The sequence below is a fragment of the Carassius auratus genome, chromosome 21, assembly GCF_003368295.1.
Source record: "Carassius auratus strain Wakin chromosome 21, ASM336829v1, whole genome shotgun sequence".
NCBI lineage: Eukaryota > Metazoa > Chordata > Actinopteri > Cypriniformes > Cyprinidae > Carassius > Carassius auratus.
In genome coordinates this window covers 16105610-16125921 of record NC_039263.1, presented here as the reverse complement: position 1 = coordinate 16125921, position 20312 = coordinate 16105610, and the positions used below count along the sequence as shown (strand labels likewise).

The following is a 20312-nucleotide window of genomic DNA, read 5'->3' as shown; positions in this document are numbered from 1 at the left end:
CTCATGTGTCCAGCAATATAAGAGTCCAATTCAGCTGCCTCCCATTCAAAGTCATCTTCCCATGGATGTGATTCTGGAAATGGAAGTCCATTTTGAATAATGTTTAGCACGAAACAGGAACCTGACTTGTTCATTATATCAGGATTGTAAAGAATGCTGCATTATTTGCATAATGTTAGTGCGAGTTAGTCTTCTAAATATGTTATGTCCCCTATTAATTTTTCAAGGCCCATGTTAAGTCTTCTTTCATATAATAAAACCCCACATCACATAAGCAGTGTAATTTGTTTTTTTATTTTAGAAAACACAGAATGCATATTATTAAAATGACTATTTTGAAATGTCTGGAACCGCTTTTTACTTCAAACTGGATAGTTTTGGGTATGTTTTAAGAATGATCTTGTTAGGTATTTTTCACAAATGACAAATAAAAGATAGATTTATGTGTTAGCTGAGGAATAGAAAGTCCTCGTCATCGTCTTCCGATTCATTGAAAGACAGGCCACTCATGTGTCCAGCAATATAAGAGTCCAATTCAGCCGCCTCCCATTCAAAGTCATCTTCCCATGGATGTGATTCTGGAAATGGAAGTCCATTTTGAATAATGTTTAGCACAAAACAGGAACCTGACTTGTTCATTATATCAGGATTGTAAAGAATCCTGTATATCACACTATTTGTAGTCTGTAAAGAAACAAACCCCGTGACGAAGCATGTTTTGCAGGGGTAGTCCTTCTCTTTCTTGAATGTATCTTGTTTGATTTTGCAAATCCAGAGAACGTACTGTGTAGTAGGTAAATACTAGGATCACAGCTATTTCTTTCAACAGTGTTTTAAGATATTTACAGGTGGCATCACGTTCTTACCTTTGATGCTTGACAATTTTGGGAAAAGTTGTTTTCTTGACTTTCTCTGAAGATCGTTTTCCACTTTCTTTCGTCTTGCTCGTAGATGCACTTTGAGAATTTGTCTTGGGCTCCTCTTGTGGGGTGTATGTTGACACCTGCAGCTTCACGTTTAGATTCACATTCGCATCTGGCACTGAATATGAATTATATTAAATTATAGATTACATATATTATTGTAATGAAAGGTCTTGCTATTAAAGGTAAATATGCTAAAGATATAAGAGGCGATGGTTCACCTGTCCTGATACAGCGGTGTAATACATTCATATAGTGTTGACATATTAACTGCCGCATGTGATCTTTACTGTAGGCCTCTGCGATACTATACAGAAAACGCTTCTGTCCGGGTGTCAGGCCTGGGTGCTGAAAATAAAGTTCAAATAAAACTTTTCATAGATTTTCGAGTTGCTTGGCATACGAATCTTAATGGCTACTGAACCAGTCCTATATCAGATATATTTATCATTTTATTGCAAAACATTTTATTCCAAAGGTTTTTTAATTGTTGTAATAAGTCTCTAATGCTCACAAAGGCTGTATTTTTTTATACCGTACAAACAGCAATATTATGAAATATTATTTTTTTTAAAATGATTTGTAACTTTTCTATTTAAATCTATTTTAAAATATAATTTATTACAGTGATGGCAAAGCTAAATTTTCTGCAGCCAAATTCTTTTTTGCCATTACATCGATAAACAATCTTTAAAAATGTTGTAAAAAAAAAAAAAAATTCATGAAATACCTGTAAAAATGGAGCAGCAGTTATGGTTTTAGGGATATGAATAGTTTTAATGTCCCGATCTTGTTCTGGAATTTGTACAGTTGCAGGTCTTTGTATTTTGTGTCCAAATACTGAGTTTGTTTTGCCTGTATAAAGAGAAGAATTAAGTATTTTAATGAAATATTGGTTACAGTTCGCCTGACAAATATTAATAAGTATTAATAATCTGCTATACATATGAAAGCCGTTTGTCTTCAGAGGATTTTTTGGAATCCCTGTTTGGTCCCGCTCAATTGGGTCAGAGACTCTGGTTACTCTGTCCAAATTATACAGGTGTAATGTTTCTGTAACTTACACAGATTAAGCTTGCTACTGTAGCTGTGTGGAAAAAAACTGTCAGGTTGCTAGAGAGATGAAATGGTTGTGTTTTGAGTTCAGACTTACTGTACATGCTATTGCAGATGTATATAACAGAAGAGTGCTGTAGAAATGCAGTGATGTGATTCAAGAACTAACAACATGCCAAATAATACACTGTAAATTATGTAATTAATTTATACTAAATTTCATTAAAGCATGAGAATCTGTTTCCTCGTATAGGACAATACAATTACAGAAAGTGGAAAAATTAGCTGACACTAATATAATTTTAACTTTACAAATCATCTAATTTAAGCATGTTATCAGTTAAAATAATATGCAATTTAAACTATAAAATCCATAAAAACTTTGTAAAAAGAATTAAGAGAACTGAGGTTGTATATTGACATACAGTATATGTAAATCTATAGGCAATATTAGCAATTACAGTACAAAGGCAGAAATTGCTAATCTGACCAATTAATACATATTTATGGACAAACTTACCAGTTTGCACATGGTTGAGACCAGATGGCCTGTCAAGATATTATATCATAGGAAATGCATCATTAATGTGACACCACCATAAAGTATTTTGCATAGCCGTTGTATGAAACTCTGAGGCTTACCTTAAAGGCAAAAGCGACTTTTTGTGGTAAGGACGACTTTTATCGCTGTTTTCAATGAATTTCACGTGCTTTTTCATGCCGAAGTGTTACTTGAACTGAGACTTGTAGAATATGTACAAGTGATATAAGGCGACTGTAATCCCATCCGATACTGCGCGAGAGCGCGTTTTCAGTGATTTGACCTCAGCGGGCTTCCGTAGGTGACAGAAAACAACATGGCTACTGTAGATGTTGTAAGCGGAACACATTGCTGGGGCAAATAAGGTTTTTTTGGGTGAAATAAGTGAAACCAGCATATCAGCTGCTGTCGGAGCAGGAGAATTAACAATGCCTCGATACGCTCAACTAGTGATGGGACCTGCCGGAAGTGGAAAGGTAATTCAGTAGTTACCAGGCGGACTAACGTTTGTTGGGTTAACAACAATTACGATTTGATTTTATTGTGTGCATATCTGTGATTAATTGTGTTAAATCTAAAACATCAGTCTGGTCTGCTCTGATCGTATTTATTTTAGTCTGAGTGCAATACTAGAACATACACACACACACACACACACGTTACCTATAGTATAGTACAGTGATTCTTATATTGAATCCCATTTATTTTCTGTATTTTTCAGAGTACTTACTGTGCCACGATGTTAGAGCATTGTCAGGCCCTCAATCGATCTGTACAGGTGGTGAATCTGGATCCAGCTGCAGAACATTTTGAATATCCTGTCATGGCAGGTCAGGAATCAATACACACAGACACACAGTAAAATACACTCTCAGATATTCTGAGCAGTTTATATCAGAAGGTTTTTTATGATTATGAAAATCAAGTCAAGTCAAGTGTTTGACTGCCTTACTGTACTGTGCAGACAGTAATGGTGTCATTATTAACATTTTTTTTTTAATATCTGCATTGAGAAAATAAAACAAGATTTCAAACTTAAAAAAAAAAAAAAATTTTGTTTGGTATTTATTGTAAGTAATAAAATATAATGAATATATGAATATTTGATAATTAAATTATCTTTTAATTAAATATTTCAAGGACAAAAAAAGAGAAGCATATATGTGGATGCATCATTCACAATGCGATGGGATCATATGCATTTAGAAAGTAAACAGGTAATGAATTTTGATTTCAATTCTTTAAAGTTAAGAGGTCCGAGTCTTTAAACAAATACTTTAGTTATTAAAACTTTGCGCATTGCATATTGAAGACATTCAAAAGTCATATGATTTGTATTTGATAAGTAGGGTTCCAACTTCCCCTACCTCAAAACCAATGTAGCCTTTATTGACATTTTTGACAACTTAAAGGGGTAGTTCAGCCAAAAATGAAAATGTACTCACCCTCATGTCGTTCCAAACCTGTATGAGTTTTTATCTCATGCTGAACATAAAAGAAAATATTTTAAAGAATGCTGGTGATCAAACAGTTAATGGTCCCCATTGACTTCCATAGTATGTATTTCACTACTATGGAAGTCAATGTGGACCAACAACTCTTTGGTTCTTCAAAAAATCTTCTGTGTTCAGCTTAAGGAAGAAACTTATTCAGGTTTGGAACAACATGAGGGTGTGTAAATAATGACAAAATTATCGTTTTTGGGGGAACTATTCATTTATATTAAAAACAACCATAAAACAACTGTATTTAGGTTTTATTCATAAGCCTTTTTTTGCCAAGAAATTCAGTCAGGCAGAGAACAAACTCTATGGACCATGAGCTCAATAAATATAATTTCTGTAAGATGCTTATTTTAAAGATATTTAATGTATTTTCACCGAATACAGACATACGAGAACTGATTCACGTAGATGACGTAATGGAGGATGACTCTCTGAGATTCGGCCCCAATGGAGGACTGATCTTCTGTATGGAGTACTTCGCCAACAACTTTGACTGGCTGGAGGAGAGTCTTGGTCATGTGGAGGATGACTACATACTCTTTGATTGCCCTGGTAAGAGGTGATGTACCAGATAAATGGTGCTTTTGTGGATTGGTGTGGAACGATACAGAGCATTGTGTCCTCTGGACTGCAGGTCAGATCGAGTTGTACACACATCTGCCTGTAATGAAGCAGCTTGTGGAGCAATTGCAGCAGTGGGAGTTTCGTGTGTGTGGAATCTTCCTGGTTGACTCACAGTTCATGGTCGAGAACTTCAAGGTAATGTTTGGCACATGGCGAAGACATTTATTTGGGTAAAAAATGATAGAAATAGTGAAAACCTGAATTTTATGTTTGTTGTCATTTTTAAAAAAATCTAGTTTATCTCTGGAGTTATGGCTGCTTTGAGTGCTATGGTGATATTAGAAATCCCACAAATCAACATAATGACCAAAATGGATCTACTCAGTCCAAAGGCTAAGAAAGAAATAGAGAAGTATGTTCACGCAATATGATCCATTTATAATTCACTTCAACCTAGATTTAAATGACTGATTTCTATTTTATTTGCAGGTATCTGGACCCAGATATGTACTCAATGATGGAGGACAACTCTGTATCTTTGAGAAGCAAGAAATTTAAGAAACTAACCAAGGCCATATGTGGTTTGGTAAGTTACAATTACCAAGATTATGCCTTGAAGCACTGATAAATACACTGTGTTTTTTAATTAAAAAAATTGTGATTACAATTAAAAATCGGAAGAAAAAAAAAAGTTTCAGGTTTGCTGTACAATTTTGATTATTTACCAATATGACTACAAAATTATGATAATAAGAATTATTATTATTAATAAAAAAACATTGAACAAGGAAATATATTACTATTTTAACTGTCCAAAATGGTGTCAATGTAAAATAAATTAGTATTTAATAATATAATACTCATAATAATTTTATTTTACAGTGCAGCATAAAACCACAGGGAGCCCTAAAGCTCTCCTTTGTTGGCTACAGATTTTTAAATAGTTTCTTGTTACAGATCTGGTTAAATGCTTTATTTAGAAGCACACAGCATGTATATTTTTAGTTAAATCACAGCCATATGATTTAAATAATCGTTCAGCCCTAGCATCTCTCATAATCGCTTGTCAAGATTACAATCGTTCTGTAGAAAATGATTAAGATGGTACTGTTTTCTTCAGATTGATGATTACAGCATGGTTCGTTTCCTGCCCTTTGACCGCACTGATGAAGAGGGTATCAGCATTGTCCTGCAGCACATTGATTTCTCCATACAATATGGTGAAGATCTGGAGTTTAAAGAGCCCAAGGTCTGTGCACAAGATTACTGCCTTATGCTATTAACTCATGTTTGATTCAAATATATATTTCTGTAGCTTGTTTATTATAAAAACAGTTGTTAAGACTAAATTAGTTTTAGATTACAACAAAAGTAGCATTTTGCACAACTCCTCTTTTTCTTTTCTTTTTTCCAGGAAATCGATGGGGAACCCAGTAACACAAATTTTGACGAGTTCTTCCAAGACCGAGATGATTCTTGAGCAAGGACAGAGATCACACTGTGTTTTGTGTTACTGTTATTCTTGTCATTAGTTGAAGGATGCAACCATAACCTGTGCAATGCCGCAATCTTAGCAGTTTCATAAAATGTGTGGTAATCCATTTTTTAGAAGTGCATATTTATTTTTGCAATAAAAAAATATGGAAATGACAAATGTGGCGTTTTCATTTTGTTAAGAAATTCAGCCATTACATCTGTCTCAACCCAGTGGTGTATAAACAGGAGGAAACATTGGGAGCAGTTTTGACAGGGAACGTATTTGAACAGTGTTGCTCAGGCACATTTTACCATTGAGAATAGGTAACAATTTATATATATGTATATATATATATATATATATATATATATATATATATTGTCGACGGTGGGCCTCAATTTAGTCCCCATTGATGGCAATATGTCTCAAAACGTTGACCCATGTAACATTAGTCTTAGAAACACTTTGATGAAGACGTGGAATAGTAGCTTATCATTATGAGTCATATATTTGTCCTCATTGATCAAATTTGGTTGCATCCTAATGCACGTCCTATGTTGTCTGGGTAGGTGCATCAAAACGGTTTGTGTGGATGTTTTTTTTTAATAGCACGTATAACATATTTAGACTATTTAAAAGAAAATATATTAAAAATCTTGAAAATAAATTTTGCGGAAAATAAAACGCCCACAAGTGAGGCAAAGCTGGTATCCTCGGCGCCCCCCAGCGGTTATGGCGGGGTGTTGCACTGGACACTTCCTGTATCGGTGTTGGGTGGGACTGGGACAGCGGAAACGGCGTCTCGCAGCGCTGACATATTCATTTTGCCTGCCAGATTGGGAGCATATTGTAGCAAAATGCCGGTAAGACATGCTTAAAAGTAACAATTTAGACCGTGAGCGAAATTGTTTGCGTTGTGAGCAGTTTGTTGTGCCGCGTTTTAGAGCAGTGGCGAGCTAGAAAAATATTTTATTGTTATTAGCCAAAGAGCTAACGTAACGTTAACCAACACATCACTTTACTGTGGCCATTTTCTGCAAATGTATCACTTTTAGAAATGCATATTTTATCTTTTTTATATTTGTGCATTACTGCCAAATATGTATATGAATATGTAGGTGTCAGAAATGTGTTGCTAGAAACCGAATTCGTCCATCTGTCCATGATGCGTGATTTCCTGATTTGCATTCAGCTCAGTGATCGCTGCATTTTATCTTGAAACATTGGTCATTCTCAAACAATTGTGCTATATTTGCAGAAAAAATATTACTGAGTAACTCTTGGTTTTTTTCTTGTGATGTTCCACTTTATTCAGGCTTACCACTCAAGCCTGATGGATGCAGACACCAAACTGGTGGGGAATATGGCAATGTTACCCCTCAAAACACAGTTTAAGGGTCCTGCTGCTAAAGAAAGTAAGAAAAGTTTGCTTGATTTCAGGCAGTCCTGTGAGATCAGAGTTGAATGTGATTCTTCCTTAAATGGCCATCACTAGCAAAGGGTATCTGACGAATCAACACTTCCTCTTTCTATATTCAGCCAAAGACACGGATATTATCGAAGAGGCCATCTACTACTTCAAAGCCAATGTTTTCTTCAAGAATTATGAAATTAAGGTAAGACGAATGACTGTGCAACATGCTGCTGTGCCGGAGCCTAAAAAATGCCTTGCGTGTCTTAACATGTATTCATAGTTCAGACCTGAGAGAGAAGAATACATATTCTCACTGATTTAAACTCTTTATACATGCATATACACATCATTTTTCTTTTATGTTACCTCTCATAAGTTTGGAGAGTTTGTATTGAAATATTCACTTTTATACTTCTGTTAGAATGAGGCCGATCGAACTTTGATCTACACCACTCTTTACATCTCTGAATGCCTCAAGAAGCTCCAGAAGGTAACTGTCGAAGAATAAAAGCATCATTGTATGTTTCAAACGTTCAGTGATTAATCATTTGTCATGGGTTTTTCCTCATAGTTTATTCTTCATGTATTATCTAACTACAAACTCGTAAATGATTTATAGTGCAGTTCAAGGAGTCAAGGAGAGAAGGAGATGTACACGCTGGGAATTACCAACTTTCCCATCCCCGGAGAACCTGGCTTCCCTCTGAATGCCATGTATGTGAAACCCTCCAACAAACAGGAGGAAGGTAAGGCACAGTGAAGTCAAAACTTACTTGGGTCTAGTTGTTTTCCACTGATCCACATCCACTAAGACCTTCTTTATGATGAGTTTATTAGAAGTTTTATTGCTAATTACAGAATTGATATAGATACCATGTTTTTCTCCTGGACAGAAACGATGAGAGCTTACCTGCAACAAATCCGACAGGAGACGGGACTGAGATTGTGTGACCGTGTGTTCGACCCGCAGACAGACAAACCAAGCAAGGTGAGGCATATTGAAATATTAGTAGTCTAATAAAGTTGATTGACTAAAGCAAGAGAGGTTTTTATAGGCATTTTAGTCATTTAGTTAATTGATTACATTTTTGTGCATTATGAGTTTAATGACAATTAAGGAGTTTTGTTACTACAATGCAAAAACAAAAGTTAATTGTAAGATTTATTCATTAATTTTTTACTGCAGCATTATTTTCATGATAGTTGAATTAAGCACATTGTTTGGAGACACTGAAATAAAACTTTAGATTCACCGAAAGATTATTAGTGTCTTATATGAAATGTTTCAAATCCATGATATTAATCTTAAATTCAAATGTTGATATCTTTTTTTATTTTTATCTTCTACAGTGGTGGGTGTGTTTTGTGAAGAAACAGTTCATGAACAAAAGTCTTTCTGCACCTGGCCAGTAAGAAACCACTCAGGATCTCTCTTGGTGTTTCTTCGTTGGATGCGGATGTCTTTTTTTTTCTTTTTCTCTCAGATTTTTTTACTGGTGATTATCAAGTATATTTGACTTCTGGCCTGTCAGTAGCCGATCAAATAAAGATCTCTTCAAGAGAAACTATTAGGAGACCTCTCTCATTTCTAAATTTTTAATCTTAATATTTAATATCTAGTATTTTATTACCAAAAACAATTCTTAATAGTTTCAGTTAACAATAACAACACTGCTTGGCGTGTAGTGAGTTCATAATTGTTTTATTTAACGGAACTTAAAGAGCACAAATGATTGCTGCAGAAAGAAATGACATTCATCCATATTGAGTGCTCAGAAATCAATATTCTGCCAGAAAAGTGAGTTTCACACCAGTAACGCACCCCCGAATCAAATCAAAACGCGACCGGACCAACTGGAAATGCACAACTTATTGCTTAATTGTCTTTAGAACAATAGAATTACATTTGCATTAGTACACGACACCCAACAAACCTGACACAGACAGATGTGCTGCCAAGATTCATGTGCACCTTTAGAAGTTACTGAGGTAACTGATTTTGACATGACTGATGCAAGACGTAAACAACAAGACTAAGAGAGAAGAAAACCAAGACAAACACTAGATATGTAAGACAAAATGCTATAAATGTTTTAATGAGCAATTACATGATGGGACCATTGGGGAACAAAAGAGTGAACAGGATACAGTCATAAATGTGATTGCAAAACTACAGGTGGAGGGGGGAAACCTCACAAACGAATGACTGATAGAGCTATGGTACAATACATCATATTTACATACACAAAAAATACAGCTTTTGAGCTTACCATTTATACAAAAAAATATTATCTGTCTCATGCAAATATCAGAACTTTTTGGTTTGTCCAAAAGAGGATTCCAGCTCAAAAACCGACTAGACATCACGGAATACAATTTTCCTTTCCGATAGGAGAACAACTTAAGGCAGCAGAGAAAGAGATGGCCCTCTGAGAGACATCTGCGGTATTGTTTTAGATTTTTTTTTTTTTTTTAGGGAACAGGGCTGTCCGCCATATCAGTGACAAGGGAAATCAGCATGGATTCTGACCATCAGCCTCTACTAGTACCATAAACGCACAAAACACCCCAGAATTGCATAAAAGACTTTGTTCAAAATTGATGGCTCAGTGGCAGATTAAAAAAAAGCGAGTCTAAACACAAGTGTCATGCAGTACATTTCATCATAATTAAGATAATAAATAATTCCGACATTATTCTATGGTGGCTTTGCTCTCATATCCCAAAATGGTGCATACCCAAATAACTGGTGACTAAAAGGTGATTGTAATTGGCATGTCTAGAGGGGATTGTTAGAATTTAATGCACACGATGAAGCTTTGCCACACGTGAATGTGATCAAATGCATCAATTTATATGAGCTTGTCATGAGTTTTAAAATCAATCCGGAAATTAATCCTCAAACTGTCTTTGACCTCAAGATATGGAGAAGGGAACTGATATGTACTAAACGAAACAATTATTGCATCTAGTCGAATGCCATTTCTTGGCTTTTCCTCACACAGCGGGCGACTTTCCTCTTGAACTCGCCGTTGGGATCCTCTCGCCACTCTTTCTGCAAGCCAATCACAAAGATGAGAGTTTCAGTCATGAACCCATTTTATTTAAATTAAGTGACATTTTGGATTTGATTTAGTTCATCAGGAATTTTAGGTTTTTTTTTAAATCCAGGATATAGAAAAAATCATTCATTATCTGCTATTAATGCTGTAAACATTTCTATAATAATAATGTGTGTTACAGCAAAGTATTATCCAACTCGTTCCATTTAGTACATTCTGATGTAAGGATAAGGTCACCATGAAATCTAAATGTGCCATTCCTATTTTTATGGAATATTTCAGTGTTTATTACAAATAAGAGGGCATGATTTATGTAGGTAAATTGAAAATCTTTTTAAAACCTATTAAAGAAAACAAAGAAAGAAACTGAAGAGACTACAATACGTCCATATTTTTTCTAAATGTAAATGTCTAGGGAGTAGACAAGGAGTTAAATTAGCTACACTTAACCACCAACCAATCTCCATTACTTTTCCATTCAAAAATAAAAATCATATAAAACTCCACTCCCAACCACTACAATATGGGAATAATTTTTACAGTACTTTGCAGAAAAACTTATGTTCATTGTCATTTCATGGCAAATTATAATTAGGATTCAGCATCATCAAAAAAAAAATCAGTAAACTTACAGCTGCATCCACATTGGCTGGCGAGTCACCATTGGGGTCAGCTAACATGGAGATCACACTAATCATGATGGTCTCTACGGTGTGGATGGGCAGCCAACGCTCCTCAGGTTTCTCATAACCAAATTTATCCTCTCCTGGCTCATGAAGGATGGAGATGCACACATCCCCATTCTTTGCGACTGGTTAGAGATGAAGAATGATATCAGTGCCAGTGTCTATGTGGACGACAATTTCACCAACATGCACTCACCATTAGGATGCCAAATCTCCGTAATAAACTTCATCTTGGGAGGCCGAAGTGGATAATCATGAGGAAAAATGAGATGCGCCTTAAAAAATCCACCTTCACTGTAAATCAAAAACGTAAAAAGTGAGTAAACGGTTTGGTTGGACAAGATTTCAGAAGCCTAGGTTAATCGACTGGCCACTGTTACAACTAAACCCAAACTACACATGGCTGGTAACAGGATTGGTTACTTACAACAGTGTGTCTTGAGGGCCGATCACGACAACTTCCCACTGATAGATATCATCATCATCAATCAGACCAGCAGAAAAACCTTCCACTGGGTTTTTATTGAGCTCTGTTAGATGTAAAACAAAGGGATTTTATTTTAAAATATAATCTCAAATGTGTGTGTGTGCATGTATACTTGTAAAATAATAAGGTAGAAGGTTTTGAACAAGTTAATGAAGTATAAACATGCTGATATATATACATAGTGTGTAAAGTATTGTAATTTAGAATATGTATCAGGTAATACTGTATATTAACTTACATTCTCTGCTATGTAATGAGGGCTTCAAGTTAATCTAAATAGCTGTTTTTCATACTATATCCATATTATATTGTGATCACTTGAGGTATTTAAAAAAAAGATTCATTTTAATACGAAATCTAAAGGAGTTGCTGTTTTGTTTCCTAATTTGTCGACTATACTTACACGTGTCAACTGAAATTATGACTAGTAAACTTAGTTTTCACCACTCATTGCCATTATTTTAAAATATATAAAATAGTATAAACAATAAGGAAGTTATTTCCTTAAATAAAAGGTATGAGCTTTGAGATCAACATGTTTATACCTCACCAACTTATTAGGGGCTAGCATGCTAGCAAAGCTTCTGACCTTTTAACTTTACAAGTAAAATACGAAGCCCATAAGTTTTTACACAAACACTGACACAGTGGGCTTTGTTAGACACTGTGTACTTTTATTTAAAAAGTGCTGATGGTATGGATAAAAATAGCTAGTATGGCATAATTCTGTACTAATACTCACGCTAACAGTTAGCCACCTACCTGCTAGCTGTTTTCGCAGAAGCAGGGCCGATTGCTCAGTCATTTTATTTGAACTAATGTTAACAAAATAAATAATGTCTCCAACACAAGTGGGACGAAATCAATGTTGGCAATCAAAGTTGTTCGACGCGCAGCACTTCGGCACAGTGTGTATTTGATATCTACTTCACATGCGCCGAGAACTAACACATGTGATACTGGCACCGACCTCAAGGCTGTGTGTCACTAGATGGCTGCCTTCTACAGCAGTTTTGGGCATCTTTATTGGGCAACATAGACTGTATAAAAACAGTTGGGCACGTTGCGAATGTAATAAATACTGCGCGCGCCTGTGACGCCTAAAATTGCTGTCCCTGTAGCTGTGTCAATAGATTTTGAAACACAACCAAAGTAAACGGAACAAAAAAGTGTATTTATTCTGCTGGAAACATATGTGATATATTTATTTTTACAAAACTTGAATCGCAAATATCAAATGTTTTATTTTTAACAATCAATTTTTTTTCTTCTAAATTGTAAATAGATGTCGAATATATACGCAATTATAAATGTGTAGCTATATTCTTTTTAACTTAAACTGGGCCCTTTAAAATTTCTTTCGGTCACTGAAATAAAGCTGAAATAAAACTGAATATTAAAATTAATTAGTATTCAATACCCTGAAACACAACATAATAAAATGCACAATTCAAAATACAGGTAGCTTAAACTCCTGTGGGAAAAAAAAAACTATGCAGAGATATCAGTAATGGCCTCGTTTTACGTAGCTTATACGTAGTCTTGTTTGTTGTAGCTATTAGCTAACGTCGACTATGTACATAAATATAAACGATCAGTGAGAGTGAACGGTTCCTGCAATAACAAATAAAATACACTAGATGGCAGTCACTGCTCAGTTGAACTTTCTCCCAAAAAATCCCTCGTATAGGTAAGTCACTTAAAGACATGCTGTGGTTTAGTTTTATTTTTAAGTTCCTAATAAATTATACAATTATAATGTATGCTTACTGATTTGATAAAATATCTTAATATGCTGAAACTGTGTCTTCAGATCAGTCTGAATCAGTGAATCTGAGAGGATTAACAAAGCTTGGCCCATCCTTTATCTTGAGAGCTTTACAACACTCCTGACATAACAGAATCTTAAATTTGCTTTTATAAAGACCCATAAAAGGCAAACATTTGGCCCCCTTCCCAGAAACTGATACCAAACATAGACTGAATATGGGTAAGAGTGGTTAGCAACTACATTCCAGATCCGTGAAACTCAAACAAGGAGATGGGTTTCTGAATAAACAGCCGCACTCAGGTGACAAAAGGAGGAGTTTATGTATTCTTTCTGGCATGTTTCCTTTGATCGCACACACGTTGAGGAACAGTATACCTCTCAGATCTGTTTGTCTCATGGTTACCAGAGATTTGTCTTGTGCCTTATCTTTTGTTGAGATGTTTAGCATGCAATTGTCAACCCACTGTATTACACAGAGAAGGGATGATGCACTGAACACATTGAACTGTTGGATGTCTTATTATTGATTCAAACAATCCAACTCATCTTTCTCATCCAACCACCTGTTTAAACCAGCATGGCTAAAATAATAATAATAGCTATAAATGAACAATTCTGAATTATAGAACAATTAAACCTCCTGTATTACTTTAAGAATCGTATAGCTAATTGGAAGCCATTACAGAAATAAATCCATAAAGTCTTGCAAATAGGTTGGCCCGAAAAGCTTGACACTTCATTGGGATGCTGACCGAGCTGCTCTTCCTCTCTCAAGACTGCTGCAATTAATGTGTCAGTCATGAGGTGTGTGATAAATGGGCTATTACTAGCTTGGCTGACCTTTTGGTGAATGGAATTGCAATGCAAAAGGGAACATCTTTTGTATTCTTTATAAAGCTTTATAAAGAGAATGTTATTGTAGCAGTTTATGCCTATGCATTTCATAGTTTGAATTATATTTTAGTTCACCCAAAAATGAAAAATGACTCACCTTTAGGCCAACACAAGATGTAGATGAGTTTGTTTCTTCTTTGGAATAGATTTGGATTTGCTCACCTCAATAATAAATAATCCACATGTAATCTGTTTGGATGAAGAAGCAAAGTCATTTACATATTGGATGGCCTGAGGTTGAGTTCATTTTTAGCAAATGTTCATTTTTGGGTGAACTATTCTTTTAAGGTTTACATGTATGGAATTAAAACCTGAAAATGCATCCAGGTTTCCACTACTTTTTACAGTCCCATTATTTTTCTAGTCATTTATTATTTCTGCATAAAGAGTTTTTAACCCTTTCAGATTTAAAACATTCTTGAAATTATGAGCATAACTTAAAAAAAGGAAAAAAAAAGTACATACGTTTTTAGGACTTTTCAGGCCTGGAAATCACAAATTTTAAATTCTCAGATATTTCCATAAATTGACCATGGAAAGCAGATAACAATTAATTAGTTTTTTACATATATAATAATAATTTTTCATGGTCATGATATATATGGTATATAGTTTGAAACTCTATTAGACATAATCAGAGAGCATATCTTGAACACCATCTCAGCCTTCAGCTATTTTCATCTAGAATAAACCAGTACAGAACAAGCTAATTTTAGGTTAAGGCATCAAGATATTGTCAGTCAGGGAAAATCACCTTCTGCTGTAACTGTCAGACACCTTGACAGATGGGCTGTGAATCTGAGTTGTAAGATTATGCTGATTGCCTTTTTGGAACATTCCTGTTTCTTTGAGCCAAATCAACATTTATTTTTATTTTTTTGCATTCATCCATAAGTGTTCTTAACAACTTTCAGAACTGGAATCAATTAGTCAATATTTCTTGTAACTTTATCTTCCAAATAACACCGGACAGAATTGCATTTGACAAGGAGATTGACTTTTAAACAAGCAACATGGAAAGCACCATGTCAAATCTCCATGACAACCCAGCTTTAGCAAAACTATTTTAGCAGTTTCATATCTTTTTATCTGAGCCTGTAGTGTGGCAAAACAGTACGCAGACCCCATGTCCAAGTTAATCTCATGATGTCGTTTCATTCCTCCTTTTCATCAGCGAGACAGTGTGCAGTGAGTTGCTTTATCTCATATGTTCAAGTTATTAGCTTTTCTCCAAATGATGTCTGGGTAATTGTGAAAAGCTGTATGCAATCCAAATCCCCGTGTGAATAAAAAGAAGCTTGCTTTCTACAAAGCATGTGACTGTTTGTAGTGTGTGTGTGTGTGTGTGTGTGTGTGTGTGTGTGTGTGTGTGTATATATATATATATATATATATATATATATATATATATATACACACACACACACACACACACACACACACACACACACACACACACACACACACACTACAAACAGTCACATGCTTTGCAGGTTTATTGTGTGTACACTGGTCAACATATACCAAGTCTTGGCAATACAAAATACCCCCACCTCTATCCTCTCAATAGAGCATATCAGGGACATTTCTGTGCTACACTACACCCTTCTTCATCTGGAGTGACGTCGGCCAAGAGAGTCAGCTGATCCACACTGACGTGACGAAGAAAAGTCAGAGGAAGAAACGGGATTTCCGGAGTCCGCGCAGCCAATGAACGCATTCCACATGCGGACAGCGAGAGCAGTACATGCGGATCAGGAGAGCGGCACGGCGGAGACACGCGATTGGTGCTGATGGTGCTAGAGCTGCGAACACCGGCAGTGTGCTACGATCCACGGGAGTGAGACGAGGATAGATACGAGAGACTAGTTAAGGGCTTCGTTTGGTTACCCAGCACATCACAAGGACACTAAGACTTCCAGCAGGCATCGAAAAAACTTAAAGACTTTAGAACAACCAGCCAGTTTACGATGCGTGTTGTGTAACGTTCTCTTGAATTAGCCCGGGTTTATAACATTTACTTCTAATTAAACTACAAAGTTAACATCGGTTTTTTTTATCGTGTACTGTTTATCTGAAGTCACTACGGTTGTTTTTGGATCGAGTTTTCCGTGGGTCCGAAGGTCTAAGGAGTCAAGACTGAAGGCTTTGAAGAAGCCCGTTTGTGGGGGGTTGCGAGTCCGTTCCTAATCAGCGTGTCCGTCCGTCCACGATGGAGAACACACATACGAAAACCGTGGAGGAAGTTTACAGCTTTTTTGCCGTGAACGAGAGCACGGGACTCGGCCTGGAGCAAGTGAGGCGTCAGCGGGAGAAATGGGGACCGAATGGTGAGTGAGCGAGCGTGGCCCGGCTAATGCTAACAGAGGAGACTGGGTTCGGCAGTGTAAATGAAAGCAAAGAGGTCTAGATGATTTCGCAATGTTTGTCTAGTGTACGAGCATTGTTAGGCCAGAGAGAGAGCGGGCGCACATGCGGCGAGATTGATTTCATCAGCCGGCATTTGTCCGAAATAAAGGCGCGTGACGTCAGAGGTGCTTACCACCAGCGAGAGTTCTGATTTTTTACAGATTTGGCCAGAAATTAGTGTTGTAAAATACAAACGACCTGTTTTGTTACGCATGTCATTTTTTTTTTCAGATTGACGTTAAAATCTCGTGTGTCTTTTGCTGAAGCCTGAATGATGCAGATTATTTGACCGATTTGATCTAATGTTACGGATATTTTTTTTCTTCCATGTTGTGAATCTTTGGCTGACCCACAGAACTGCCTGCGGAAGAGGGTAATCTTTTGTCATTAATTTTTTAACGCCGTCTTTCATGCATTTTACACCTTGGTTTTTATTATCGTGTATTCACATGCTTTTGTCTTCAGGAAAATCACTGTGGGAGTTGGTGGTGGAGCAGTTTGAGGATCTTTTAGTGAGGATTCTTCTCCTGGCAGCTTGCATATCTTTTGTAAGTAACGTTACATCAATACAGTTAGAATACAATACCTTTTTAGCTTTCCATATCATAATATCCCCCAGTTTTATCTGGATTAGGTTAAATAAAGGCATGTTAGATTGGATACAACTTTTTTTTCATTGTGCAGAGGACAAGTGCATTAGTATGTAACCAGAAGATAAATTTAACTAAACATTTCTGTGGAAAAAAATTGTTAGTTTTATATGATATAGGGGGAGGGGCTTAAGTCAAAGAATCAAGCTTTGGCTGTCACCAAGCAACATAAAAACTAAAAAACGATCTGGAACTTCATATGTTAGTGGAATGGAGTTTCAATGGAGAATTCCTCTCCCTGTGTTCTATAATTACTCCGCTCCAGTTCCACTCCGGGTTTTCCACTTGTTTTAAAAACGACTTTCTAAAATGGACCAAAACTATTATATAAAATGTAATATAGCATATTAATAATGGTAAGGTGCAAATCTAAACCGAAAAGAACTTTATGATTCATGTTGGGTTCGTTAAGAAATTTTGATTATTTTTTAATTACTACATGACGTTTACTAAAAACTGCGTCGCAATGGGTAATGATACGTACCATACTGAAAAGTATCTGAGTGCTTCATAAATGCTCTGCATGATATTTTGATCATGTTACAAAATGCTGTCATCAGGCTACAAGGTGATGATGTACAGCCATTCACTCAGTGGCTCATTTATGCTGTCTGGAGTCTTTAACACTTGTCTGTTCTGGATAATGTTTCACTGCTGGAATGGAAAGCATGGTGCAAGCTTAGAGTGCTCTCACTGAGAACATCGTGTTAAATACTCTGGCCTGAAGGTTAGCTTACTGTTAAAATAACTGTCATCCACTTCCTGTGTTTGGACCTGTGGGTGTGCTGAAAAATCACTGTTTGTTGCATCAACATCGAAGATTATTATTATTACAGCATGCTTGTTGTTTACATTACAGATAAATGTAAAGAGGGGGGAAACGATGTTTTTTAAATCCATTCGCTTTTGTTACTGAGTGCTTGTTCTTCATCTTCACATCTGGTGTCCAGTGTTGTGACATTTGCACAAGTGTAACTGGCATCAAGAAAGTTGTCCCCCCCTCTCCCCCCCAGAATCGGTCCTGTGTAATGTTTGAGATCTCTTAAACCCAATTGGCACCTAGCCACATGCAGGTCTAAACAAGGTCCAAACGTTTTATGCTTGCCCTTACGTACCTATCATAGAGGTGCATTAACTTGCCGTTACGCTCACCTTTGTTATTCCCACAAGGCAAGGGTGTTATTAAATCAACACAGTGCATCCCATCAGCACTAAGCACAGCAACTGAAATTACAACCACGGCTATTTCCACAAGAACCTTTTATAGTTGAAGTCTGTTGAATGATTTTGAGGGACATCTCATTTAATGGACAGAGTTTTGGAGTTCTTTGTATTCAGAAGTTTTTTTTTTTTTTTTTTTTTTTTTTTTTAGTATTTGAAAGGAGTCTTGCAAAGACTGTAACATAAAATATTATAACAATGTAAAATAACAGTTTTCTATTTTAATATATTTTTATAATTTAATTTATTCTTGTGATGACAGTTGAATTTTCTGCAGCCTTTACTGGTTTTGCAGCTTAATATTCTTGTGGGCACACGTCACATCTGATCAATTTAATGCATCCTTACTTTAAAATAGATTTTACGTTTTACTTAGTTTTTTTTTTTTTTATATAAAAAAATATATCCACAACTTTGAATAGTGGTATATGCGTATTATATTCATCTGTTATACAATGTTTAATGCTTTATAAGTCCATGCTGTACATGTTGAGCTAAATTGTGGTTGAGAATGTTACTAGACACATGTCTATATTTAGAGTAATTGATAAAGAACAGTTTGTCTGTGTGAACTAGCTTAGGGACGCAATGTATCATCGAAAAGAACTGCAAAGGAAACCTGTCATACAAGGTCAGGGGTTTAATTGAACAGAACTCAAGCTTGCTCTAAAGTCCCCTTTGAAAGATAAAACATGATTTTACAGATACAATATTCCAGAGACTGCATAGGGAATACGAACCTTTTTGTCTGAGTAGAATATGTGGGTTGGTGTTAATAGATTCACTTTGGTTCTCTTTCAAGCATACGTTTCGGTGTCTCACTATGGGATACGCCCCTTCCGCGTATTCCTCAGAAGCCCAATACCATTACGCCAGCCCCAATTGGCTGGCAGTCATGACGTTGCGTCAGGGAGTGGCTCCCTCCTCTTGGTATAAAACGAGCGACGCAACGTCATTACGACATTCAAAAACCTCTTCTCGCTTCACACCAGAAGCCTTCCTAAATCTGATAGCCATCAACTGGTCTCCACGCTGGTTGCTGGCTTATCATTCTGGTACTGTGCTTATAGTCGATCTGTTGGCCACCACGCCGCTTTCGCCTACCCCTCAATCGGCATTCCAGCTCATTGTTAGGGTCATTCAGTACCGCAACTATGGCTGCAGCAATGCAGACTAACGTAGCTAGCGAGGGAGAACCGCGGCTTTGCTCATGCGGGAACAAGATCTCATGCAAAGACACACACCAGGTCTGCTCTGCATGTCTTGGGCTGAAACATGCTCAAATGGCGGTCGATAGTCCCGGATCCTGTGAGCACTGCGCGCGTTTCACCATGAAGAGCCTCCGTCGCAGGTTAGCACGCCAAGCTAGCTTGTCTGGCCATGATCCCCTCATGTCAGCTAGTCCCGCTCCGGTTTCCGCCCCTCAGGTACCTATTCCTGTAGAGCTGCCCACCACGGCAACCCTATCGTGGGGTGAACAACTGGATGTATGCGCCCCTCTGGCCGGTGTCCTCAGCACGGACGAGGAGGAGGAGGAGGGCGCGTTTGAGTTTGAGGAAGAGGGGCAATCGGATTTCCTTCTCTCTGAAGAGGAGGAAGATTTCGAGGATTCCCCTTTTCTCCCCCCTGCGCAATCGGCACAATCCCTCGCT

General features: G+C 36.7%; 5 protein-coding genes across 5 annotated transcripts in view; 3 read left to right on the top strand and 2 right to left on the bottom strand.

The window, feature by feature from the left end:
- Window positions 1–321: 321 nt before the first annotated feature.
- On the bottom strand, window positions 322–2763 carry fam216a (family with sequence similarity 216 member A). The gene is made up of 7 exons (XM_026196314.1): window positions 2622–2763; window positions 2500–2528; window positions 1654–1778; window positions 1145–1271; window positions 867–1041; window positions 701–783; window positions 322–578 (listed from the first exon to the last, which is right to left on the bottom strand). The coding sequence occupies exons 1-7, from the start codon at window positions 2696–2698 to the stop codon at window positions 448–450; spliced, it is 747 nt and encodes a 248-aa protein (XP_026052099.1). The 5' UTR covers window positions 2699–2763; the 3' UTR covers window positions 322–447.
- A 39-nt stretch (window positions 2764–2802) lies between these two features.
- Window positions 2803–6236, top strand: gpn3 (GPN-loop GTPase 3). The gene is made up of 8 exons (XM_026196313.1): window positions 2803–2996; window positions 3242–3350; window positions 4410–4577; window positions 4660–4784; window positions 4886–5001; window positions 5079–5175; window positions 5710–5838; window positions 6004–6236. The coding sequence occupies exons 1-8, from the start codon at window positions 2949–2951 to the stop codon at window positions 6067–6069; spliced, it is 858 nt and encodes a 285-aa protein (XP_026052098.1). The 5' UTR covers window positions 2803–2948; the 3' UTR covers window positions 6070–6236.
- Window positions 6237–6774: 538 nt separating this feature from the next.
- Window positions 6775–9049, top strand: arpc3 (actin related protein 2/3 complex, subunit 3). The gene is made up of 7 exons (XM_026196310.1): window positions 6775–6929; window positions 7382–7481; window positions 7606–7682; window positions 7902–7970; window positions 8100–8226; window positions 8374–8468; window positions 8831–9049. Exons 1-7 carry the CDS (start codon window positions 6924–6926, stop codon window positions 8891–8893), a joined length of 537 nt encoding a protein of 178 aa, XP_026052095.1. The 5' UTR covers window positions 6775–6923; the 3' UTR covers window positions 8894–9049.
- Window positions 9050–9548: 499 nt separating this feature from the next.
- LOC113038701 (ubiquitin-conjugating enzyme E2 G1-like) lies at window positions 9549–12723 on the bottom strand. Its single transcript, XM_026196311.1, has 5 exons — window positions 12478–12723; window positions 11656–11758; window positions 11425–11522; window positions 11175–11353; window positions 9549–10535 (listed from the first exon to the last, which is right to left on the bottom strand). The coding sequence occupies exons 1-5, from the start codon at window positions 12518–12520 to the stop codon at window positions 10449–10451; spliced, it is 510 nt and encodes a 169-aa protein (XP_026052096.1). The 5' UTR covers window positions 12521–12723; the 3' UTR covers window positions 9549–10448.
- Window positions 12724–16061: 3338 nt separating this feature from the next.
- atp2a2b (ATPase sarcoplasmic/endoplasmic reticulum Ca2+ transporting 2b) overlaps window positions 16062–20312 on the top strand; it is a 33776-nt gene continuing 29525 nt past the window's right edge. The window contains exons 1-3 of the mRNA XM_026196309.1: window positions 16062–16710; window positions 17145–17162; window positions 17255–17337. Coding sequence (XP_026052094.1) covers window positions 16593–16710; window positions 17145–17162; window positions 17255–17337 — 219 coding nt within the window. The 5' untranslated portion in view covers window positions 16062–16592. The remainder of the gene's footprint in view (window positions 16711–17144; window positions 17163–17254; window positions 17338–20312) is intronic.